This window comes from Ursus maritimus, unplaced genomic scaffold (assembly GCF_017311325.1).
Source record: "Ursus maritimus isolate PB19 unplaced genomic scaffold, ASM1731132v1 scaffold_3, whole genome shotgun sequence".
NCBI lineage: Eukaryota > Metazoa > Chordata > Mammalia > Carnivora > Ursidae > Ursus > Ursus maritimus.
In genome coordinates, this window is record NW_024425563.1 from 57,155,015 (window position 1) to 57,181,947 (window position 26,933).

Here is a 26,933-nt window from a genome sequence, read left to right on the forward strand (position 1 = left end):
CCTATCTTTTAACCTGTAAGAAAATGAGTATGTAGCTCAATAATTATAAGTCAGAAAATCCTAAATTTTAAAAAATATAGTATGTTTATTAGATACAGATTTAGATTTGGGGAAGTATCTGTTTATTTATTTCCATTTCATAAATTAGGTCTGTCTAGAAAATATTTCTTTCCTCTAGACTGGATGACTAGATGATAATCTCTTAAAAGAAAAAAATGTTACCACATTGTATTTTGAGATTTAAAAGAAGTGAGACTATTTTTTTAAGATCTTATTTATTGCTTGGCGGGTGTCAGAGAGAGAGAGAGCATGAGCATGCACAAGCAGGGGAGCAGCAGGCAGAGGCTAGGCTCCCTGCTGAGCAAGGGAGTCCAATGTGGGACTCTTTCCCAGGACCCTGGGATCATGACCTGAGCCAAGGCAGACACTTAACTGACTATGAGCCACCCAGGCGTTTTCATTTTTAAACAAAGATGCCATAATACTTGGATCTTAAAAAAAAAAAAAAGAAAAAGAAAAAGAAAGGTCCCCATCGAAAGGATTCCTGAGTCAGTTATTTCAATAATATGTGATGACTCAAATACTTCAGAAACTCCTCCTAAACAAGTATTTTCAGACAATAAACACAGTTTAATTTCTTCAATACCTGGTTATAAATCTTTATGCCCCAAGGATAGTTGTAACATTTAGAAACCAAAAGTCTGTTCAATTAGTTCTGTATACTGTGGAAAGTGAGCAAGTATTTAAGTATATTGGGACAAAAATATGGTACAATTATAAATTAAAGGAATAGAAGTTTTATGTCCAGTGGATGAAATTTTGTCAAACAAGTGTGTTCACTAAGTTGGCAAGGCACCACCCTCAGGGAAGCTGAAGTCCCAGAAATCCAGTCCTGTTCTCTTCTGTGATTGGCTAGTCTTTGTCATGGAGAGTGGGGATGTCCTCTACCCTGCATGGTGATTTAAAACAATTAATGCTTCCTCAGGCCCCAAAGAGCCACTGCAAGAGGTGTGACATAACTCTGAACATTTAATTTTGCATTTACTTCTACAAAGTTATGTAAACACAAAATAACCTCCGGGATTTCTGGTAGCAATTCAAGTAGTCCCACCGTAGGCATGAGACATTTCTAGTCATTCCTCACACCCACTGTGGGGATAAAGCTTTCCTGACTTCTGAGGGGCTAAGGAAGGTATCCTGGATCCGTGTTTCCAGAATCCTACCCTTGCCTTACTTTTTATGGTAGAACTAAAATGCTCTTTCTGGAATGCTTTCACGCCCGTTTCAAGATTTATGAATCATGAGCCACGTGTGGCTCAGCCACCTGAAGATTCAGTACTGGTTTTAGCCTCATTATACTAAATTTTTTCAATTCCAATTTTTAAAATGGTAGCACTTTTGAATGTTAGTATAGACTTAGGAACACTAATCTCTAAGTGTAGACTCCATTGCTTTGGTTTTAACAGAAATTGAATAACTCTTATCCTTACAAAATGCCAAGACCACAAAATTAAATGAGAAGCGTACACACTGAAGACAATTCATGCAGTGTCCTGAAGAAGCTAAAAGAGGACTACCCCAAAAGCTAGGAAAGTATGGGAGAGAAGGAAAAAGGGGTGGGGGAAGATGCTGAGAGACAGGAGACAGAAAGAGAAACAGGGACCCTACAACCTGCAGTACTTGCACTCAAAATTATTTCACCTCAATTATCAGAAAAAAATATAGTACCTAAAAAAAAACCACCCTAACTGCCATTCGAGAAGACCTTTTTGCCCAGAAATCCATTTCACTGCAGTGCCCTTTTAGAATCCAAGATCCCATTATTCAAACATTGTAAAAAGGATGGGGCTTTTTCCACCCATCCTCCCAGTTTGGAAAGTGATACTAGAATGATGGTCCTTGGGGCCCAAGTGTGTGAAATGTTTATAATGGGCCTCCTAGGGTTCTGTAACAAAGTACCACTAATGGGTGGCTACAGTTTATTCTCACACTACTGGAGGCTAGAGTCCCAAATCCAGGTGTCAGCAGGGGCCATGCCCCCTCTGAAGCTTTAATATTTAAGAACCCTTCCTGGCCTCTTCCTACTTTAAGTGCTTGCCAGCCATCGTTGGCTTTCCTTTGCTTCTAGATGCAGCACCGTAGTCCCTACCTCCATCGTCACTGGCATTCTCCCTTTCTCTCTCCCCCTCCTTCTATTTGTAGAACTCAGGGGCCTACTCTATGCCAGCATGACCTCAACTGAACTTTATCAGATCTATAAAAGAGCACTCTTTAAATAAGGCCTCATTCCCAAGTGCCAATGTTAGAACTTGAATATCCCTTCATAGGGGACACAGTTCAACCCACAACAGCATGATGAAATGACTCACCGATGAGAGGGAGGAGAAGCCCCTGGAAAGCCAATCCCTGCCTTAGTGCAGACAGTCGGTGCCCATGAAAGGGAAGCAGAGCACCAAGGACGTGAGAACTAATGCTGTGTCACACACACAAAAAAATCTAAAACAAAATTGAAATAAATTTGTGAGGAACAAGTGGAAAATTTCAAGAGCGATGTGTTACTTTCCTCTCATCTGCACATCTCAGGGAGCGCAAATTTCAAAAGGCTCTGTACACCCACAGAAACAGATCACCACACACCTAAGACATCAAAACTGAGGCCAGAGAGTAGTAATTGAACATGTGGTAGCAATAAAACTTGTCTGATTTCCACTTCCATTTCCGGTGCCTACAAATTAAGTCCAGCCCACAGTAGGGGTTGTACAGAGATGTGAGTCAGGATATGTAACAAAACATCTAATTGGTAAACAACGTAGTCCTCACAATATGTTTCCTACCATCAGAGCCATAGACAGAAAAGGATACAAAAAATAAATAAAATGTTTGTCTGCTGGGTTGAAGACATTTGGATACCACTTAACAATAATACTACCGAATTTTCTCCACCGGCAATAATCCAGACATACCAGTATTTTGTACTTTCAGAACATTTTAAGTATATTGAGACAATCTTAGCATACAGCAAGGCCCATCGGATACTGTACAAAATACCTAATGAACTTACAGGGCTTTCTGTTTTGTTTTTAAGTCAATGAGAAAATATGCTTTGATTCATATCACCTTGGATTAGGATGAATCTTTTCCTAATCAGATTTAGGTGGATGCTTTATAAAGATTTCATCCCATATTTCAAAAACAGCAATACTTCAAAAAATAAACACCCTACCTTCTTTTTCAGGATATACTGTTCAATTCAACACATTTCTACCTTCAGAACAAGAGAAAGCCACACTGTAAAACACTCCAGCCTCAAAACTTTCACGTGTTAGTGCTACACTCACTTCATTCCTCGAAAAAAAAGAAGTCTGTACCTAGGAATCAAACCTTACCATATTCAAGAGTCTAACTCCTCACTGAGGCTGCCAAGTGGGTCCAGTCACTCATCCCACTAAGTCATAACTACAGCAGCTATTTCTTGAACCCCGTTAAGTTAGAGCTACCACCCCCAGGGCCTGGAGGGAAACGTTGTTACTGTGGAAAGCTGAGTTGCAGCCTCAAACCAATGGAGTTCAGAAACGGAATATAAGAATATATACAGAGAGAAGAAAAAAATTCAATAAAACCATCTTATTAGCTAAATGGAATTTGTTTGAATAAATTATCTCAAAAGTGAATTTTCTGCAAACAAAAGAAATACAAATGATACACACTTTGATGCTCAGGAAACCCAGTGAAACTCTCAGTACTTTAATGTATACATACATGCATACCTTTATATCTCAAAATACTGTTTTAGTATGAAGCCAAGCATTTCTATACTACTTGTCCATTTTCTTAAGCACCTCTAAAGTGTTTATACTTGTAGAATGTGTCTTGAGAATGACATATAAACACAGTCAAGACCCAGAGCAAAATGGCAACTTCCTTACCTTCCAGAGGTCAGGAGATCCCTCCACAAGTTTGGCATTAATGTGACCATATTTTAGAGCCAACTGCAACACTCAGTTCAAATTCCAAGTCATAGTCACTACATAGGAAAAAAAGTTTCAATATATTGTTATGTAAAACTTTATTTCATAATCAATATATAAAAGGAAGGGCCTAGAGAACTCACAAACTCTTCGATTAGCTACTTTTCCTATGGAACAGGAAGTTCATCAAGTTCCATAATAATTGTCCCTACTCCTAAATGTCAAAGATATCTACGAGTGGCTAAGTTGCATCCTTAAGTTTTGAACTCTCAATAGTTTCAGGGTCAAAGTAAATAGAATACTTTTTGATTATTACCTTTCCAAATATGTTTCTAAAATGCCTTTAAAGTATGGCCGAAATTTCTTTATCAAGATTTTATCTAGGGGTCAGAAAAAGATGGCGGAGAGGTAGGGGACCTTTTCAGCTGGTCCCCTGAATCGAGGCCTAGGATCTACAGATCACATCCTGAACATCCACCGAAATCAGCGAGAGGTAGGAAGATACAACTGGATCTCTACAAACAAACATCTCCAGTGCTGAGAATACGGAGGTAAGAGCGAGGGAGCTGAGAATCCGCACACAGATTCGGAAGGAAGATAAAAGGGAAGGGGAGGGAGCTGCCATGCTCCAGCGCCCGGGAAGCAGCCACCACCTGCACTGTGGAGCAGGCCGGACTCTACGGACCAGCACCGCGAGAGCACACATGAGACCGTGAGCCTGGGAGCGAGCCGTGACCAAACAGAAAACCCGGAGCTGCAAGCGCTCATTGGAACAGGACTGAAACCGGGAGCTTGGGAGCGCATGCGCGACCAGACTGAAAACCGGAGCTCTGAAGTGCTCACTGGAACCGGACTGAAACCAGGAGCTCGGGAGCATGCGCGAACCAGAGCTGAAAACCCAAGCTCTGGAGTGTCCTCGAACTAGACTGAAACTGGGAGCGTGTGCTGGGAACTGGGGCGCACCTGAAGTGTAAATGCAAAAGGACGAGAATCTGCCTGGTGGTCAAGTGGCTTAAACTGAGATGCGCGGGTGCATTCTGCCGGATTGGGGCACTGGGCAGATTAAAGAGTGGCCAGGAGAGCTCAGTGGAGTGCGGTCTGCGTCTCTCTGTTCTGAGACAGAGGCTAGGATACGGCCACTGTTACTCTGACTCTCAGAAGAATCACAAAAACCAGGGAAACGCCATAGAACAAAAGCCTGGAAATACCAGTTCACATTGTGCCCATCCCACCCCCTTCACAGGGGACAGGGCAACTAAACCCAAACAGGGTTGCCTGAGTATCAGCATGGCAGGCCCCCTCCCCAGAAGGCAGGCTGAAAAATCAAGCCCACATCCCTAAGGTCCCTAAAAACAAGTGCACATTGCTTGGGTCCCGGTCAATAATCTACGGCTCTGTACATCCCAGCACCTCTCCTCATCCAGAATGACAAGGAGGAGAAATCCACCCTCCACAAAGAAAATAAGGTCTGTGGCCTCTGCCACAGAACTGAATGGATATGGATATAACCAAATTGTCAGAAATGGAGTTCAGAGTAACAATGGTCAAGATGATGTGTAGGCTTGAAAAAAATATGAGCGAAAATATTAACGAGAATATAGAATCTCTAAGAGCAGAAATGAGGCGAATCTGGCAGAAATTTAAAATGCTATGAATCAAGTGAAGTCTATTTAGATGCTCTGATGGCCCGCGGTAAATGGGGCAGAAGAGCGAATTAGTGAATTGGAAGATGGGATGGTAGAAGAGAAGGAAAAACGACTTATGGCTCAAAAAAATCCAATCTCAATAAAGTAGATTATGGGAAATTACTGACTCAATGAAACGTTCCAATGTCATAATCATTGGCATCCCTGAGGCAGTGAAAGAGGGTCTAGAAGAGATATTTGAACAAATTGTAGCTGAGAACTTCCTAATCTGGCAAAGGAAACAAGCATTCATGTCCAAGAGGCCAAGGACCCCTCCTGAGTCAATGAGAACAGATCTACACCACATTAAATCTAGCAGCTCAATTGCAAAGCATTAGATCCAAGGACACAATCTTGAAAGTGGCCAGGGGAAGAGAATCTTCACGTACAGAGGGAGCAACATCAGAATGACGTCAGACTTATCTACAGAAACCTGGCAAACCAGGAAAGGTTGGCAAGACTAACTGAAGAACATGCAGCCAAGGATCCTTTATCCAGCAAGGCTGTCATTCAGGAATTGATGGAGAGACAAGCACCTTCCAAGACTGGCAGAAACTGAAAGAATATGTGCCCAACAAGCCAGCCCTACAAGAAATATTGGAGGGTGCCTGGGTGGCACAGCGGTTAAGCATCTGCCTTCAGCTCAGGGTGATCCCGGCATTATGGGATCGAGCCCCACATCAGGCTCTTCCGCTATGACACTCCTTCTTCCTCTCCCCCCCTGCTTGTTTCCCTCTCTTGTTTGGTGTCTCTATCTCTGTCGAATAAATAAAATCTTTAAAAAAAAAAAAAGAAATATTAAGGGAGGGTTCTAGAAAAGTAAAAAGACCCCAAGAGTGATACAGAATTTTACAGTCAATAGAAACAAAGACTTCACAGGAAATGCGTACATCAGTAAAATCATATCTCTCAATAATCACTCTCCAATGTGAATGAGCCTAAATGCTCCCATAATGCCACAGGGTTGCAGACTGGATAAAAAGACATGACCCATCCATTTTGCTGTCTACAAGAGACTCATTTTGAACCTAAAAATACATCCAGACTGAAAATGAAGGGATGGAAAACCATCTTTCATGCCAATGGACCTCAAAAAGCTTGGGTAAGCAATTCTCATATCAGACAGATTAGATTTTAAACTAAAGACTGTAGATTAAGATACAGAAGGACACTATATTATTCTTAAAGGATGTATCCAACAAGTGGATATGACAATTATAAATATCTATGCCCCCAACAGGGGAGCAGCTAGATACACAAGCCAACTCTTGACCAGAATAAAGAGACATATAGATAATAATACATTAATAGTAGGGGACCTCAACACTCCAGTCGAAGCAATAGACAGACCACCTAAGCAGAAAATCAACAAAAAAACAAGAGCTTTGAATGACATACTGGACCTCTATAGATATATACAGAACACTACACCCAGAACACAGAATACTCATTCTTTTCGAATGCACATGGAACTTTCTCCAGAATAGACCATATACTGGGTCACAAAACAGGTCTCACCAATACCAAAAGACTGAGATTGTTCCTGCATATTCTCAGACCACAATGCTTTGAAACTGGCACAATCATAAGCAAAAATTTGGAAGAAACTCAAACACTTGGAAACTAAGAACAATCCTGCTCAAGAATGATTGGGTAAACCAGGAAATTAAAAATCTGTTTAAACAATTTTTAGAGACCAATGAGAATGAAAACACATTGGACCAAAACCTACGGGACACTGCAAAGGCAGTCCTAAGGGGAAAATACATAGCCATCCAAGCCTCACTCAAAAGAATAGAAAAATCTAAAATGCAGTTTTTATATTCTCACCTCAAGAAGCTGAAGCTAGAACAGAAGAACAGGCCTAACCCACGCGTGAGAACGCAGTTGATCAAGATTAGAGCAGAGATCAATGAGTTAGAAACCAGGAGCACAGTAGAGCAGATCAATAGAACTAGAAGCTGGTTCTTTGAAAGAATAAATAAGATCGAAAAGCCACTGGCCAGACTTATTCAAAAGAATAGAGAAAGGACCCAAATTAATAAAATTATGAGTGAAAGGGGAGAGATCACAACCAACACCAATGAAATTGGAAGGATCATTAGAAACTTTTATCAACAGCTTTATGTCAATAAATTAAACAACCTGGAAGAAATGGACGCCTTCCTGTAAACCTATAAACTACCAAGACTGAAACAGGAAGAAATTGATTATTTAAACAGACTGATTAATTATGAAGAAATTGAAGCAGTGATCAAAAACCTCCCCAAAAACAAGAGTCCAGGGCCTGACGGATTCCCAGGAGAATTCTACCAAACATTCAAAGAAGAAATAATACCTATTCTCCTGAAGCTGTTTCCAAAAAAAAGAAACAGAAGAAAAATTCCCAAACTCATTCTATGAGGCCAGTATTACCCTGATCCCCAAACCAGGCAAAGACCCCATCAAAAAGGAGAATTACAGACCGATTTCCCTGATGAATATGGATGCCATAATTCTCAATAAGATCCTAGCTAATAGGATCCAACAGTACATTAAAAGGATTATCCATCAAGACCAGTGGGATTATACCTGGGTTAATGCGTGGTTACATTCACAAAAGCGATGCAACGTGTGATAGATCATATCAACAAGAAAGAGTCAAGAACCATATGATCCTCTCAATTGATGCAGAAAGCATTTGACAAAATACAGCATCCTTTCCTGATCAACACTTCCAGAGTGTAGGGATAGAGTACATTCCTCAATTTCATAAAAACCATCTATGAAAAGCCTACAGCAAATATCATTCTCAATGGGGAAAAGCTGGAAGCCTTTCCTTAAGATCAGGAACACGACAGAATGCCTATCTAGCCATTATTATTCAACATAGTACTAGAAGTTCTTGCAACAGCAATCAGACAACAAAAAGGGATAAAAAGTGTATCCAAATTGGCAAGAAAAGTCAAACTCTCTTCGCAGATGACATGATCACTTTAGAAAACCCAAAAGACTCCACCCCTAAACTACTAGAACTTATAGAGCAAATTCAGTAATGTGGCGGGATACAAAATCAATGCTCAGAAATCAGTTGCATTTCTATACACGAACAATGAGACTGAAGAAAGAGAAATTAGGGAATCCATTCCATTTACAATAGCACCATAAATCATATGTTATCTCAGAATTAACTTAACCAGAGACGTAAAGGATCTATATTCCAGAAACTACAAATCACTCTTGAAAGACATTGAAGAAGACACAAGAAGTTGGAAAAATATTCCATGCTCATGGATCGGAAGAATTAACATAGTTAAAATGTCTATGCTACCCAGAGCAATCTACACTTTCAATGCCATCCCAATCAAAATACCAATGACATTTTTCAAAGAACTGGAACAAACAGCCCTTAAATTTGTGTGGAACCAGAAAGGGCCCGAATCGCCAAGGAATTGTTGAAAAGGAAAAACAAAGCTGGGGGCATCACATTGCCAGATTTCAAGCTACACTACAAAGCTGTGATCACAAAGACAGCATGGTACTGGCATAAGAACAGACACATAGACCAATGGAACAGAATAGAGAACCCAGAAATGGACCCTCGGCTCTTTGGGCAACTAATCTTTGACAAAGCAGGAAAAAACATCCAGTGGAAAAAAAGACAATCTCTTCAATAAATGGTGCTGGGAAAATTGGACAGCTACATGCAAAAGAATGAAACTTGACCACTCTCTCACATCATACACAAAGATAAACTCAAATGGATGAAGAACCACTGATGTGAGACAGGAATCCATCAAAATCATAGAGGAGAACAGTAACCTCTTTGACATCGGCCACAGCAACTTTTTTCATGACACATCTCCAAAGGCAAGAGAAACAAAAGAAAAAATGAACTTGTGGGACTTCATCAAGATAAAAAGCTTCTACAGCCAAGGAACAGTCTAAAAACTAAGAGGCAGCTCCACAGAATGGGAGAAGATTTTGAAAATGACACTACAGATAAAGACGGTATCCAAGATCTACAAAGAACTTCTCAAACTCAATACACAAAAAATAAATCAAAAAAAATGTGGCAGAAGTTGAACAGACACTTTTCCAATGAAGACATACAAATGGCTAACAGACACATGAAAAAATGTTCAAGATCATTAGCCATCAGGGAAATTCAAATCAAAACCACACTGAGATACCACCTTACACCAATTAAAATAGCAAAAATTGATGAGAAACAACAGATGTTGGAGAGGATGTGGAGAAAGGGGATCCCTCTTACACTGCTGGTGGGAATGCAAGTTGGTGCAGGCACTCTGGAAAATAGTATGGAGGTTCCACAAAAAGTTAAAAATAGAGCTACCCTATGAACCAGCCAAGTTGGTGCAGGCACTCTGGAAAACTCAAATGCTTTCTCTGCATCAATTGAGAGGATCATATGGTTCTTGACTCTTTTCTTGTTGATATGATCTATCACACTGATCGTTTTGTGAATGTTGAACCACGATTGCAACCCAGGTATGAATCCCACTTGGTCTTGATGGATAATCCTTTTAATGTACTGTTGGATCCTATTAGCTAGGATCTTATTGAGAATTATGGCATCCATATTCATCAGGGAAATCGGTCTGTAATTCTCCTTTTTGATGGGGTCTTTGCCTGGTTTGGGGATCAGGGTAATACTGGCCTCATAGAATGAGTTTGGGAATTTTTCTTCTGTTTCTTCTTGTTGATATGATCTATCACACTGATCGTTTTGTGAATGTTGAACCACGATTGCAACCCAGGTATGAATCCCACTTGGTCTTGATGGATAATCCTTTTAATGTACTGTTGGATCCTATTAGCTAGGATCTTATTGAGAATTATGGCATCCATATTCATCAGGGAAATCGGTCTGTAATTCTCCTTTTTGATGGGGTCTTTGCCTGGTTTGGGGATCAGGGTAATACTGGCCTCATAGAATGAGTTTGGTAGTTTTCCTTCTGTTTCTATTTTTTGGAAATAGCTTTAGGAGAATAGGTATTATTTCTTCTTTGAATGTTTGGTAGAATTCTCCCTGTAGATCTGTCAGGCCTGGACTCTTGTTTTTAGAGTTTTGATCACTGCTTCAATTTCTTCATAATTAATCAGTCTGTTTAAATAATCAATTTCTTCCTGTTTCAGTCTTGGTAGTTTATAGGTTTACAGGACGGCGTCCATTTCTTCCAGGTTGCTTTAATTTTGTGATAAAGCTGTTGATAAAAGTTTCATAATGATCCTTCCAATTTCATTGGTGTTGGTTGTGATCTCTCCCTTCACTCATAATTTTATTAATTTGGGTCCTTTCTCTATTCTTTTTGAATAAGTCTGGCCAGTGGCTTTTCGATCTTATTTATTCTTTCAAAGAACCAGCTTCTAGTTCTATTGATCTGCTCTACTGTGCTCCTGGTTTCTAACTCATTGATCTCTGCTCTAATCTTGATCAACTGCGTTCTCACGCTGCGGTTAGGCCTCCGTTTCTGTTCTAAGCTTCAGCTTCTGAGGTGAGAATATAAAAACTGCATTTTAGATTTTTCTATTCTTTTGAGTGAGGCTTGATGGCTATGTTTTTCCCTTAGGACTGCCTTTGCAGTGTCCTCCGTGAGGTTTTTGGTCCAATGTGTTTTCATTCTCATTGGTCTCTAAAAATTGTTTAAACAGATTTTTAATTTCCTGGTTTACCCAATCATTCTTGAGCAGGATTGTTCTTAGTTTCCAAGTGTTTGAGTTTCTTCCAAATTTTTGCTTATGATTGAGTTCCAGTTTCAAAGCATTGTGGTCTGAGAATATGCAGGGAACAATCTCAGTCTTTTGGTATTGGTTGAGACCTGTTTTGTGACCCAGTATATGGTCTATTCTGGAGAAAGTTCCATGTGCATTCGAAAAGAATGAGTATTCTGTTGTTCTGGGGTGTAGTGTTCTGTATATATCTATGAGGTCCAGTATGTCATTCAAAGCTCTTGTTTTTTTGTTGATTTTCTGCTTAGGTGGTCTGTCTATTGCTTCGACTGGAGTGTTGAGGTCCCCTACTATTAATGTATTATTATCTATATGTCTCTTTATTCTGGTTAAGAGTTGGCTTGTGTATCTAGCTGCTCCCCTGTTGGGGGCATAGATATTTATAATTGTCATATCCACTTGTTGGATACATCCTTTAAGAATAATATAGTGTCCTTCTGTATCTCTAACTACAGTCTTTAGTTTAAAATCTAATCTGTCTGATATGAGAATTGCTACCCAAGCTTTCTTTTGAGGTCCATTGGCATGAAAGATGGTTTTCCATCCCTTCATTTTCAGTCTGGATGTATTTTTAGGTTCAAAATGAGTCTCTTGTAGACAGCAAATGGATGGGTCATGTCTTTTTATCCAGTCTGCAACCCTGTGGCATTATGGGAGCATTTAGGCCATTCACATTGAGAGTGATTATTGAGAGATATGATTTTACTGATGTCGCGTTTCCTGTGAAGTCTTTGTTTCTATTGACTGTAAAATTCTGTATCACTCTTGGGGTCTTTTTACTTTTCTAGAACCCTCCCTTAATATTTCTTTTTTTTTTTTTAAAGATTTTATTTATTCGACAGAGATAGAGACAGCCAGCAAGAGAGGGAACACAAGCAGGGGGAGTGGGAGAGGAAGAAGGAGTGTCATAGCGGAAGAGCCTGATGTGGGGCTCGATCCCATAATGCCGGGATCACGTCCTGAGCTGAAGGCAGATGCTTAACCGCTGTGCCACCCAGGCACCCCCTCCCTTAATATTTCTTGTAGGGCTGGCTTGTTGGGCACATATTCTTTCAGTTTCTGCCAGTCTTGGAAGGTGCTTGTCTCTCCATCAATTCTGAATGACAGCCTTGCTGGATAAAGGATCCTTGGCTGCATGTTCTTCTCAGTTAGTCTTGCCAACCTTTCCTGGTTTGCCAGGTTTCTGTAGATAAGTCTGACGTCATTCTGATGTTGCTCCCTCTGTACGTGAAGATTCTCTTCCCCCTGGCCACTTTCAAGATTGTGTCCTTGGATCTAATGTTTGCGAATTGAGCTATGATTTAATGTGGTGTAGATCTGTTCTCATTGACCTTAGGAGGGGTCCTTTCTGCCTCTTGGACATGAATGCTTGTTTCCTTTGCCAGATTAGGGAAGTTCTCAGCTACAATTTGTTCAAATATCTCTTCTAGACCTCTCTTTCTCCACTGCCTCAGGGATGCCAATGATTATGACATTGGAACGTTTCATTGAGTCAGTAATTTCCCATAATCTACTTTATTGAGATTGGATTTTTTTGAGCCATGTTTCCGTTTTTTCCTTCTCTTCTACCATCCCATCTTCCAATTCACTAATTCGTTCTTCTGCCCCATTTACCGTGGCCATCAGAGCATCTAAATTAGACTTCACTTGATTCATAGCATTTTAAATTTCTGCCAGATTCGCTCTCATTTCTGCTCTTAGAGATTCTATATTCTCGTTAATATTTTCGTTCATATTTTTTTTTCAAGCCTACACATCATCTTGACCATTGTTACTCTGAACTCCATTTCTGACAATTTGGTTATATCCATATCCATCAGTTCTGTGGCAGAGGCCACAGACTCTATCTTTTCTTTGTGGAGGGGTGGATTTCTCCTCCTTGTCATTCTGATGAGGAGAGGTTGCTGGGATGTACAGAGCTCAGATTATTGACCGGGACCCAAGCAATGTGCACTTGTTTTATAGGGACCTTAGGGATGTGGGCTTCTTGATTTTTCAGCCTGCCTTCTGGGGGGAGGGGCCTGCCATGCTGATACTCAGGCAACCCTGTTTGGGTTTAGTTGCCCTGTCCCCTGTGAAGGGGGGTGGGGATGGGCACAATGTGAACTGGTATTTCCAGGCTTTTGTTCTATGGCGGCTTTCCCTGGTTTTTTGTGATTCTTCTGAGAGTCAGAGTAACAGTGGCCGTATCCTAGCCTCTGTCTCAGAACAGAGAGATCGCAGACCGCACTCCACTGAGCTCTCCTGGCCACTTTAACTCTGTTTCTGTCGGTGCTGCCAGAAACCCTGCAGCATCCCGGGTTGTGTGCCCCACAGCCACCCTTGCAGTCCTCACTCCCAGGGCCAGCACGTCTCTGTCCTTTGTGCTTCTAACACCGCCAGTGGCCCCCAGTTCCCAGCACACGCTCCCAGTTTCAGTCTAGTTCGAGGGTACACTCCAGAGCTTGGGTTTTCAGTCTGGTCTCGCGCATGCTCCCGAGCTCCTGGTTTCAGTCCGGTTCCAGTGAGCACTTCAGAGCTCCGGTTTTTCAGTCTGGTCGCGCATGCGCTCCCAAGCTCCCGGTTTCAGTCCGGTTCCAATGAGCGCTCTGCAGCTCCGGTTTTCTGTTTGGTCACGTGCTCGTTCCCAGGCTCACGGTCTCAGTGTGCTCTCGCGGTGCTGGTCCGTGAGTCCGGCCTGCTCCACAGTGCAGGTGGCTACTGCTTCCCGGCGCTGGAGCATGGCAGCTCCCTCCCCCTTCCTTTTATCTTCCGATATCTGTGTGCGGATTCTCAGCTCCCCGCTTCTTACCTCCGTACTCAGCACTGGAGATGTTTGTTTGTAGAGATCCAGTTGTATCTTCCTACCTCTCGCTGATTTCGTGGATGTTCAGGATGATCTGGTAGATACCCAGCTCGATTCAGGGGACCAGCTGAAAAAAGGTCCCCTACCTCTCCGCCATCTTTTTCTGACCCCTAGATAAAATCTTGATAAAGAAATTTCGGCCATACTTTAAGGCATTTTAGAAACATATTTGGAAAGGTAATAATCAAAAAAAGTATTCTATTTATTTGACCCCTGAAACTATTGAGGAAGTTCAAAACTTAAGGATGCAACTTACCTACTTCGTATATCTTTTGACATTTAGGGAGTAGGGACAATTATTATGGAACTTGATGAACTTCCTGTTCCATAGGAAAAGTAGCTAATCGAAGAGTTTGTGAGTTCTCTAGGCCCTTCCTTTTATATATTGATTATGAAATAAAGTTTTACATAACAATATATTGAAACTTTTTTTTTCCTACCCAGTGTAGTGACTATGACTTGGAATTTGGAACTGAGTGTTTGCAGTTGGCTCTAAAATATGGTCACATTAATGCCAAACTTGTGGAGGGATCTCCTGACCTCTGGAAGGTAAGGAAGTTGCCATTTTGCTCTGGGTCTTGACTGTGTTTATATGTCATTCCTAAGACACATTCTACAAGTATAAACACTTTAGAGGTGCTTAAGAAAATGGACAAGTAGTATAGAAATGCTTGGCTTCATACTAAAACAGTATTTTGAGATATAAAGGTATGCATGTATGTATACATTAAAGTACTGAGAGTTTCACTGGGTTTCCTGAGCATCAAAGTGTGTATCATTTGTATTTCTTTGTTTGCAGAAAATTCACTTTGAGATAATTTATTCAAACAAATTCCATTTTAGCTAATAAGATGGTTTTATTGAATTTTTTTTCTTCTCTCTCTGTATATATTCTTATATTCCGTTTCCTTGAACTCCATTGGTTTGAGGCTGCAACTCAGCTTTCCACAGTAACAACGTTTCCTTCCAGGCCCTGGGGGGTGGTAGCTCTAACTTAACGGGGTTCAAGAAATAGCTGCTGTAGTTATGACTTAGTGGGATGAGTGACTGGACCCACTTGGCAGCCTCAGTGAGGAGTTAGACTCTTGAATATGGTAAGGTTTGATTCCTAGGTACAGACTTCTTTGTTTTCGAGGGAATGAAGTGAGTGTAGCACTAACACGTGAAAGCTTCCTGCGGAGGCTGGAGTGTTTTACAGTGTGGCTTTCCTTTGTTCTGAAGGTAGAAATGTGTTGAATTGAACAGTATATCCTGAAAGAAGGTAGGGTAGTTTTATTTTTTGAAGTATTGCTGCTTTTGAAATATGGGATGAAATCTTTATAAAGCATCCACCTAAATCTGATTAGGAAAGATTCATCCTAACTAAGGTGATATGAATCCAAAAGCATATTTTCTCATTGACTTAAAAACAAAACAGAAAGCCCTGTAAGTTCATTAGGTATTTTGTACAGTATCGCGATGGGCCTTGCTGTATGCTAAGATTGTCTCAATATACTTAAAATGTTCTGAAAGTACAAAATACTGGTATGTCTGGATTATTGCCGGTGGAGAAAATTCGTGTAGTATTATTGTTAAGGGTATCCAAATGTCTTCAACCCAGCAGACAAACATTTTATTTATTTTTTGTATCCTTTTCTGTCTATGGCTCTGATGGTAGGAAACATATTGTGAGGACTACGTTGTTTACCAATTAGATGTTTTGTTACATATCCTGACTCACATCTCTGTACAACCCCTTTGACTGTGGGCTGGACTTAATTTGTAGGCAACGGCAAAGGGAAGTGGAAACTCGTAGACAAGTTTTATTGCTACTCACATGTTCAATTACTACTCTCTGGCCTCAGTTTTGATGTCTTAGGGTGTGTGGTGATCTGTTTCTGTGGGTGTACAGAGCCTTTTTGAAATTTGTCAAGCCCCCTGAGATGTGCAGATGAGAGGAAAGTAACACATCGCTCTTGAAATTTTCCACTTGTTCCTCACAAATTTATTTCAATTTTGTTTTAGATTTTTTTTGTGTGTGTGACACAGCATTAGTTCTCACGTCTTGGTGCTCTGCTTCCCTTTCATGGGCACCGACTGTCTGCACTAAGGCAGGGATTGGCTTTCCCAGGGCTTCTCCTCCTCTCATCATGGTGAGTCATTTCATCATGCTGTTGTGGGTTGAACTGTGTCCCCTATGAAGGGATATTCAAGTTCTAACATTGGCACTTGGGAATGAGGCCTTATTTAAAGAGTGTCTTTATAGATCTGATAAAGTTCAGTTGAGGTCATGCTGGCATAGAGTAGGCCCTGAGTTCTACAAATAGAAGGAGGGGGAGAGAGAAAGGGAGAATGCCAGTGACGATGGAGGTAGGGACTACGGTGCTGCATCTAGAAGCAAAGGAAAGCCAACGATGGCTGGCAAGCACAGTAAAGTAGGAAGAGGCCAGGAAGGGTTCTTTAATATATTAAAGCCTTCAGAGGGGGCATGGCCCTGCTGACACCTGGATTTGGGACTTCTAGCCTCCAGTAGTGTGAGAGAATAAACTGGTAGCCACCCAATTTATGGTACTTTGTTACAGGAACCCTAGGAAATTAATAAACATTTCACACACTTGGGCCCCCGAAGGACCATCATTCTAGTATCACTTTCCAAACTGGGAGGGATGGGGTGGGAAAAGCCCCATCCTTTACAATGTTTGAATAATGGGATCTTGGATTCTAAAAGGGCACACAGTGCAATGGATTGGGCAAAAAGGTCTTTCGAATGGCAGTTAGGTGGTTTTTTTTTAGGTACTATATTTTTTTCTGATAATTGAGGTGAAATAATTTTGAGTGCAAGTACTGCAGTTGTAGGGTCCCTGTTTCTTCTTTCTGTCTCCTGTCTCTCAGCATCTTCCCCCACCCCCTTTTTCCTTCTCTCCCATACTTTCCTAGCTTTTGGGGTAGTCCTCTTTAGCTTCTTCAGGACACTGTATGAATTGTCTTCAGTGTACGCTTCTCATTTAATTTTGTGGTCTTGGCATTTTGTAAGGATAAGAGTTATTCAATTTCTGTTAAAACCAAAGCAATGGAGTCTACACTTAGAGATTAGTGTTCTAAGTCTATACTAACACCAAAAGTGCTACCATTTTAAAAAATTGGAATCTGAAAAAAAATTTAGTATAATGAGGCTAAAACCAGTACTGAACTCAGGTGGCTGAGCCAGCTACGTGGCTCATGATTCATAAATCTTGAAACGGTGAAAAAGCATTTCAGGAGGCATTTTACTACCATAAAAAGTAAGGCAAGGGAGGATTCTGAAACACGGATCCAGGATACCTTCCCTTAGCCCTCAGAAGTCAGGAAGTTTATCCCCACAGTGGTGTGAGGAATGACTAGAAATGTCTCATGCCTACGTGTGGGACTATTTGAACTGCTACCAGAAATCCCGGGAGGGTTATTTTGTGTTTTACATACTCTTTTGTAGAAGTAAATGCAAGAATTAAATGTTCAGAGTTATGTCACACCTCTTGCAGTGGCTCTTTTGGGGCCTGGAGGAAGCATTAATTGTTTTAAATCACCATGCAGGGTAGAGGACATCCCCCACTCTCCATGTACAAAGACTAGCCAATCACAGAAGAGAACAGGACTGATTTCTGGGACTTCAGCTTTCCCTGAGGGGTGGTGCCTTGCCAGACCTTAGTGAACACACTTGTTTGACAAAATTTCATCCACTGGACATAAAAACTTCTATTCCTTTAATTTATAATTGTACCATATTTTTGTCCCAATATACTTAAATACTTGCTCACTTTCCACAGTATACAGAACTAATTGAACAGACTTTTTGTTTCTAAATGTTACAACTATCCTTGGGGCATAAAAGATTTATAACCAGGTATTGAAGAAATTAAACTGTGTTTATTGTCTGAAAATACTTGTTTAGGAGGAGTTTCTGAAGTATTTGAGTCATCACATATTATTGAAATAACTGACTTCAGGAATCCTTTCGATGGGGACCTTTCTTTTTTCTTTTTTCTTTTTTTTTTTTTAAGATCCAAGTATTATGGCATCTTTGTTTAAAAATGAAAACGCCTGGGTGGCTCAGTCAGTTAAGTGTCTGCCTTTGGCTCAGGTCATGATCCCAGGGTCCTGGGAAAGAGTCCCACATTGGACTCCTTGCTCAGCAGGGAGCCTGCTTCTCCTCTGCCTGCTGCTCCCCCTGCTTGTGCATGCTCATGCTCTCTCTCTCTCTCTCTGACAAATAAATAAGATCTTAAAAAAAAATAGTCTCACTTCTTTTAAATCTCAAAAATACAATGTGGTAACATTTTTTCTTTTAAGAGATTATCATCTAGTCATCCAGTCTAGAGGAAAGAAATATTTTCTAGACAGACCTAATTTATGAAATGGAAATAAATAAAACAGATACTTCCCCAAATCTAAATCTGTATCTAATAAACATACTATATTTTTTAAAATTTAGGATTTTCTGACTTATAATTATTGGAGCTACATACTCATTTTCTTACAGGTTAAAAGATAGGAAAGATGGAGACTAAGTGTTGTCTGATTCGTGTAAGATGAGGCTTACGTGAGGCTCTGAAAAGTCTAAGTTACTATATCGTTAACACAGAGTGACACAGGTGGGTGTGATAATTTCCTCTGGAACCCACCTTGAGGCAGCTGAGGGGGGCCTGGCCGTGGAGTCAGAAAACTGACTCTGGCTCTGAGTTTCAGGTTTCTCCTATATTGAGTATTCTTTTTTTTTTAGTTACACACTTGACTCAGATGAATTATTGCATAAACACACAAAGAAGGACAAAAATTGAGCTTAACTAGGTGAGGGGCAGCTGTGGGGCCCTGAGCGCTGGCCTTGAGTGGCTCCTGAGCCTCTGCTGAGCACTGTGAATAAGTGAAATCAGAGGATTGAGGGCTGTCTTCCATCACTAAAGGGTTGATTTTTTTTTTTAAGTAACTAATTTTCATAATGTATTGTGCAAAGTCCAAGGAAAACTACAGATCATACTGACAGAAGGAAATCAACTTCAAAACTGATTTAATAAACTTTTGAAAATTACAGCAAATAAGGAAAGGGCAACCCATATTACTGTAAAAGTTTGACAAAGTGTAACTCATCAGTTCAGAATTGCAACATTTTCCAGTACTGTTCCCTTTGAAGTACGTTAACTGTTTCAATTAGGAAAAAATTAAAGCTATTTTTAAACACAGTACTTTACCAGTCTTGAGAAACATTTTCTACTTCATTTTTGTTAAATCTATGTTTGGTGAGAAGTGGAGTTGAAGTATTAAATAGGCTTTATGTAGAAGATATTAGTAAACAATAAAAAAGCTATAATCTATGTAGGGTAGGTATCCACAGCCTACAAGAAAAAGTAGACAAAAGGACATTTAGGAGTCTTTCCTGTTTATACAGTTAATGATTTAATAATAGTGGAGAAAGGACCTTTAGGTGTTACAAATATGTATCTTAACTAAGATGAATCACAACGTAAAACAGATAAGTCTTGCAGGAATGCTAGAAAAGGGAGTTTAGGATTTGAGACCAGGTTTTCTTTAACTTAAAAAAATTCATCATTAAGATACCTTTGGGGAAAATAAATGTAGAAGGTACTTTCACAGTTCTTCCGTTGTGATTTTGAATGCAGTTTTATTCCTCAAAGCCAGAAGGAATATAAAATGAGTAATGGTAATTAGGCCTCTTCCTATTTCAGTTCTGAGTTTACCTATACAGCAGAAAATTATTAAAGAAAAACACTGTTTTCTCATTTGAATTACAAATATTGAAGCCTGATTTCAGTGATCTAGTTAACTTTGGGTTTTCGAAAAGAAACAGAAGAAAACTTACCTGATGGAATTTTTCTACCAAAATACTGTTTCTACAGATTAAGGAATTTTGTTTATTCTTTTCATTGCTCTATCCCCAAAACTTAGAGCAGGACCTAGTTATTTGGTAAATATTTGTTGAATGAATGAATGCGATCAGTATATTGTTTAATTCGGTAAAATACATAGCATGGACCTTTAAATGCCTGTTTTCTATTTTCTATCCAGACACTGGAATTACATTGTGAATCAGTAACTATAGTACTAGTTTTGGTTGGCATGTGCTTGTTTTGTCAATAATATAACAATGTCATAAGTGACTTCAATAGTTTAGTTGAAGGCTAAAGCAATTTTCTAACTTTTTAAAAATTTAGCTATTAGAGCACGGGGAGGGGAGGGTCAGAGGGAGAAAGAGAGGGAGAGAGAGAGAGAGAGAGAGAGAGAGAGAGCCAGAGAGAGTCTCAATCAGACTCTGTGCTGAGGGCAGAGCCTGATGCGGGTATGGGGGTGGCTTGATATCATGACTGTGGTGTCAGGACCTCAGCTGAAACCAAGAGTCAGACGCTTCACTGAGTTACCCAGGTGCCCCAATTTTCTATCTATCTTACATGTTAGCTACTACTTGAATCGTGGGTTGTAGGGTAATGTTTTGCACGAGTATTTCCCAGCCAGGATAAAGGCATAGCAGGGGAATCTATTTTGGGTAGAAGTGCCCTGAGCAACTTGAGCCGAAAAAAGTTTTTGTATAAGATTAGTTAAGAGATAATCTGAAGGAAAAAAAAAAGTATATGAATTATAGGCACAGAAACATACTCACTTAGTAAGTACTTTCCATAGTGGGTTTTTAGACCACTTTGCTCATAATCATCTTGGCACTTGAATGATGAATCAACTCCTAAACTTATAGTACTTATTAATAGAGTGCATTATCTTCTAGGTTTTTCATTTCTGACACAAGAACTAATTCTGTGTTGCCAAAAACCTGACATATTCTGTACTGAGCTCATGGAATATGTTTTGGGAAGTATCTGCCCTAGGTCTATGGTAGGTTACAATTAGAAGGAGTATGTATGATCTTCATGAAAGATAATGATTGTTCTTAAATACATGAAAGTACCCTCTAGTCTCTGTCAGATCCATGTATTAATAAAAAACTTGAAAGATGAACCATATCTACATAAAGATACCTACTTTAATTCAGAAGGAACTCCCTCTTGATGTGACTTAAACTGAGAAATATTTCAACTAAAAATGTGACTTAGTGATTTTTATTATACTTTTTCTTCCTTACAACATAAAACTTTACTATTAAACAGTAATAAACAGTAGTGCTAGTACTTTTATTTAAACACTACCACATTATCTTTGAAATAATCCTTTACTTATATTAATAAGATTCTGATAACCACTGCCACATAATACCTCAATTTAAAGATTCGAAAACCAATATTCAGCAATTTGCAGAAATAGAATGTATTTTTCTGAACTTGCAAATGTTGTTATAATTTAGAAATTGTCAGTACTGTGTGTTTATAGGTTCTCCAAAATAAATCGTTTCCTTTGGGGCATAATTTTATTGCTCTCACATTCCTTCCTGCTCTGTTAAGTCTAATGAGGTTTGTTTGTCCTTTAGGTGACCTACAAACGAGATCTGTATGCAGCTGAATCGATTATTAAGGGTATGTTTGGCCTTATGACTGTCAGTTCCTGTGTTTCAAAAATGTAAGCCAGTTCAGAATTTCTCATGACATTTTAAATTCTAGAATTCTCAGAAGTAGAAATTCCTGTAGGCCACAGAGGTCTGTGATTTGTTTTTTTTGAAAATAATTACATTTTGTGTTTCCTGCTTGTGAAATATCACTTATTAGTTATGTCATATTGGTTTTAATTTTTATAAAGGAAATGCTTAATTTATGAAAAGTATGGGATATTGATACTATTAGAAGTAAAAAACTGATTTTAATAAATTTAAGATACTTATTTTTACTAAGAGGCCTTGTTGTCCCCCTCCCCCTCATAACACTGCCATATCAGTATGTGATATAGCATCTTTCGCATGAAGGTATTTTTACCCCAAATAGAGAAATAAGACTAGATGATGTGTTAAATTCCTTTTCAGTTTTGACAATGATTGCAATTTTGTTTTGTTATTCAGATGCTGCATGTGTAATAACCCCTTTATCATTGTTTTCCATCTCTAGGCCTCACAGCTACACACAGATAGTTTACGTAGTAATCAAAAAATATTTGTCGTTGTGCTTAACACTGAACTAGGAATGAAATGATGATGCACGGGGACATTGATCTCCTACCTTTGCAGCCTCCATCATTTCAGTCAGGGCTTCTGAACCTAAGCACCCTTTGTATTTTAATCCAGGTAATTCTTCATTGCAGAGACTGTTTTGTCCATTGTAGGTTATTGAGCAGTGTGCCTGGCCTGTATTTTTTTTTCCAAAATGCTCTTTAGATTTTTCATTTTCTTTTCATTTATTATTTTTATTTATTATTTTTTTATTATGTTATGTTAGTCACCATACAGTACATCATTAGTTTTTGATGTAGTGTTCCATGATTCATTGTTTGCATTAATACCCAGTGCTCCTTGGAGTACGTGCCCTCCTCAATACTCATCACCAGGCTAACCCACCCCCACCCCGTCCCCTCTGAAACCCTCAGTTTGTTTCCTGGAGTCCATAGTCTCTCATTGTTTGTCTCCCCCTATGTTTTCTGCCCCTTCATTTTTCCCTTCCTTCTCTTAATGTCCTCCATGCTATTTCTTATGTTCCACATATGAGCGAAACCATATGATAATTGCTTTTCTCTGCTTGACTTATTTCACTTAGTGTAATCCCCTCCAGTTCCATCCATGTCGATGCAAATGGTGGGTATTCATCCTTTCTGATGGCTGAGTAATATTCCGTTGTATATATGGACCACATCTTCTTTATCCATTCGTCTGCTGAAGGGCATCTCGGCTCCTTCCACAGTTTGGCTATTGTGAACATTGCTGCTATGAACATTGGGGTGCACATGCCCCTTCTTTTCACTACATCTGTGTCTTTGGGGTAAATACCTAGTTGTGCAATTGCGGGGTCATAAGGTAGCTCTATTTTAACATCTTGAGGAACCTCCATACTGTTGTCCAGAGTGACTGTACCAACTTGCATTCCCACTAACAGTATAAGAGGGTTCCCCTTTCTCCACACCCCTGCCAACAATTGTTGTTTCCTGTTTTGTTCATTTGTGTCATTCTAACGGGTGTAAGTTGGTATCTCATTGTGGTTTTGATTTGAATTTACCTGATGGCTAATGATGTTGAACATTTTTTCATGTATCTGTTAACCATTCATATGTCTTCTTTGGATTAGTGTCTGCTCATGTCTTCTGCCCATTTGTTGACTGGGTTATTTGTTTTTTGAGTGTTGAGTTTGAGAAGTTCTTTATAGATCTTGGATACCAGCCCTTTATCTGTAATACCATTTGCAAATATCTTTTCCCATTCCGTGGGTTGCCTCTTTGTTTTGTTGACTGTTTCCTTTGCTGTGCAGAAGCTTTTTATCTTGATGAAGTACCAAAAGTTCATTTTTGCTTTTGTTTCCCTTACATTTGGAGACATGTCTTGAAAGAAGTTGCTGTGGCCAATGTCGAAGAGGTTACTGCCTGTGTTCTCTTTTAGGATTTTGATGGATTCCTGTCTCACATTGAGGTGTTTCATCCCTTTAGAGTTTATCTTTGTGTATGGTGTAAGAGAATGGTAGAGTTTCATTCTTCTGTATATAGCTGTCCAATTCACTAGATGCCAGAAACACTCTTCCCTCCCTCCCTCCCTCCCTCCTTCCCTCCATTCCCCCTGATGTGACATCAAAGATGGGTCCTGACAGAAACCCTGTTAAAACTTGTGGTCCTGGCAAAAATTACAGCGCCAATCCTGAAGCAAGGATGGGGCTTTACAATCTGTGACTGACGCCTTCAAAGTAGATGAAGGATAGATCTGTGGGCTCAGGTTTTGACTGAGAGGTGAGCTTGAAATTCAGACTTGGAAGCTGGGAAAAGTGCTGAGACTGAACTCTGAATGCATCAATTTGTTAAATAGGTTTTCCCCCAAATTTATTTGAATAATCATTTGGCTTTATAGTCACAAAACTGAAATCTTTTCTGTGGTCATGACATCATATATTTGTAATCTATCCTCAAGGTTTTTGTCCTTCAAGAATATTGTGTTGCAAACCATTACTATACCATAATTTATACATCTGTGTATCTGTGTATGTAAACAGATTGTCTATAGCTATAAATCAAAATGTCGACATGTATTTACACATCAGCCAGGCATTGTGTAAACATGACTGTGGAGAAGTTGGCTAAAACCATGATGTGGTTGGTTACATTCTCAGCAGAAGGAAATAGAAAACTAGTCTGGTTTCCATACACAGTCATACCTTTGTTACCTAGGTACATGACCTATTTTGTGAGTAGTTGGTAAGTGCTCCTACTGAGAATTGTGCACATTGTATTTACCTACAATTTAAGTGTACTCGTTAACGACTATAGTTTTGTAAATTGCATACAGAGAGAAACTGTTTTTCTTCTGTAACATGTTTTAGTGTGCTGTTTTTATTTTTTATTTTATTTTTTTATTTTTTTTATTTATTTATTTTTTTTAAAGATTTTATTTATTTATTTGACAGAGAGAGACAGCCAGCGAGAGAGGGAACACAGCAGGGGGAGTGGGAGAGGAAGAAGCAGGCTCATAGCAGAGGAGCCTGATGTGGGACTCGATCCCGGTACACCAGGATCACGCCCTGAGCCGAAGGCAGACGCTTTAACGACTGCGCTACCCAGGCGCCCCTGCTGTTTTTATTTTTAAGTATTTAAAAAGTGTTCTTTTATTCTCAGGGAAAGTAATCTGACTAGATGTAAATGGCTGATCAACCATCTCCAAAACTTTCCTTATGCTCTAGAGTTTGCATTTCTAATAACTTTCCAGGGGATTGTGATGTTGCTCATATACTTCAAGGGCCACTTCTCTGGGGCCTTCCCACTCTCTGTTTGGGTCTCTAGATCAGCAGCATGGTGATTACCTGAGAAACTGAATGTGGGATGTGTGGCTCTACTACGTTAAATCAGAATATGCATTTTAGCAAAAACTCTGCTTGATTAGTTTGTACGTTAAATTTTGGAAACATTCCTCTAGGCTTCTCTTCAGTCTTTCACAGATCATTTCTTTTTAGATAATATTTTTATTGCATTAAGAGCTCTAACTGTCCTTTATGAGTTCCAAATGCTTGTTTGCTTACTTGGGATTGCTACTTGGCTCTGTGATTTGCACTAATGCTATCTCTGAGGCCTATTAGGAGAAACAACACTAGGCAGAGAGGCAAATGAACACCCTTGGATTTTTTTTTTAAATAAATTTACAAAATAAAATATGACATATAGCAGATTGTCTGAGCTTGGTATTCACCACTTTGCCAGTTCCTAGTAAATGTTCACAGTATTTTTCTAGGCACTACTACAACACAGTATTTATTGGGTACTTTGTGTCAGACATTGTGTGAAGCATGTTATGTGTATCGTCTTGTGCTTTTCCAAGAACTTAATGATGTAGGTCATGTCATCGTGTCCATATTATAGGATAATCAAGGGTTCTAAGCAATTACTGATTTAAGAAGAATAGAAAATAAATTCTTAACTACAAGTTTCTGTCTTTGGTAGTTTACCTCTTTTTACAGCTGTTAACTCTTTTTTTTCCTTAAGTAGAGTTTGTTCAGGTTGCCTTCTCTGAAATCCTTGAAGTATAAATGTTTTGAAATTTGGAATATTTATATTTTCTTAATGCAATATATAACATATTAAGTCACATCAGCAGTGGAATTAAGGACCTTACAACATAATGAAAACTATAATGCATGAATGTTTACATTCAGTACAGGAATAAAGACTATAGAACGTCTAGTCCAAGTTCAGGTCTGATTTTACCACCAAATTTATATATGAAAACAATTATTAAATTTTCTATTTAGGGCGCCTGGGTGGCACAGCGGTTAAGCGTCTGCCTTCGGCTCAGGGCGTGATCCCGGCGTTCTGGGATCGAGCCCCACATCAGGCTCCTCCGCTATGAGCCTGCTTCTTCCTCTCCCACTCCCTCTACTTGTGTTCCCTCTCTCGCTGGCTGTCTCTATCTCTGTCAAATAAATAAATAAATAAAATCTTTAAAAAAAAAATAAAATTTTCTATTTAAAGACGTTCTTGAATTTTAGCATTGCTCATAACTTGGTGTGAGCCTCTTTTAGATTAAGTGAAGGTGAGAAGATGTCGTCTTGTTTTTTCTTTTTGTTTTTGTTTTTTTGTAGTATCTGTTGTTGAGCTTAATTGAATGTAGTTGTATGTTGTAGGATACAGCTACATTTTTTTCCTTAGAATCGAAAAAATTTAAATTACGGGGATAGGTGGCTCTTTTCTTGCACCACACCACTTGACCTGCTCCTAAGAGATGTATATTGTTAACCAGTGTATCTGTCTCTATTATTATATATATATATATGTATATATTTTTTTTTTTCTCAAAGATATAAAATTGGGTGTATATACTTTTGTCAAAGTTCAAAACCAGGATTTGGAGCACATGGCATTCATGACAATTGTTTTAAATAGGTTACCCTCATCTATTTACTATAATGTTGTAACGGACATAATACTACTCCCATTTTGAAGATGGGTAAACTGTGGTTTAGATTAATGACTTTTCTCTTGGTCCTATAGCAAGAGCAAGATGCACAATTTAAACTCAGGTCTCTTTTGTCTTTAAGCCTGACTTCACTCTGGGGCATGGCTGCTTGGCACCTCTGAGTCATAATCTACTCAAGCTGACTGCTGTGCTGGATACTAGATTCA

The 26,933-nt window shown here is 39.4% G+C and overlaps 1 protein-coding gene across 1 annotated transcript in view; it reads left to right on the forward strand.

Moving 5' to 3' along the window:
• The window catches only part of CRPPA (CDP-L-ribitol pyrophosphorylase A), a 190,730-nt gene that overhangs the window by 115,412 nt on the left and 48,385 nt on the right, over window positions 1–26,933 (forward strand). The window contains exons 5-6 of the mRNA XM_040644561.1: window positions 14,676–14,780; window positions 21,673–21,718. Of these exons, the coding sequence (XP_040500495.1) occupies window positions 14,676–14,780; window positions 21,673–21,718 (151 nt within the window). The remainder of the gene's footprint in view (window positions 1–14,675; window positions 14,781–21,672; window positions 21,719–26,933) is intronic.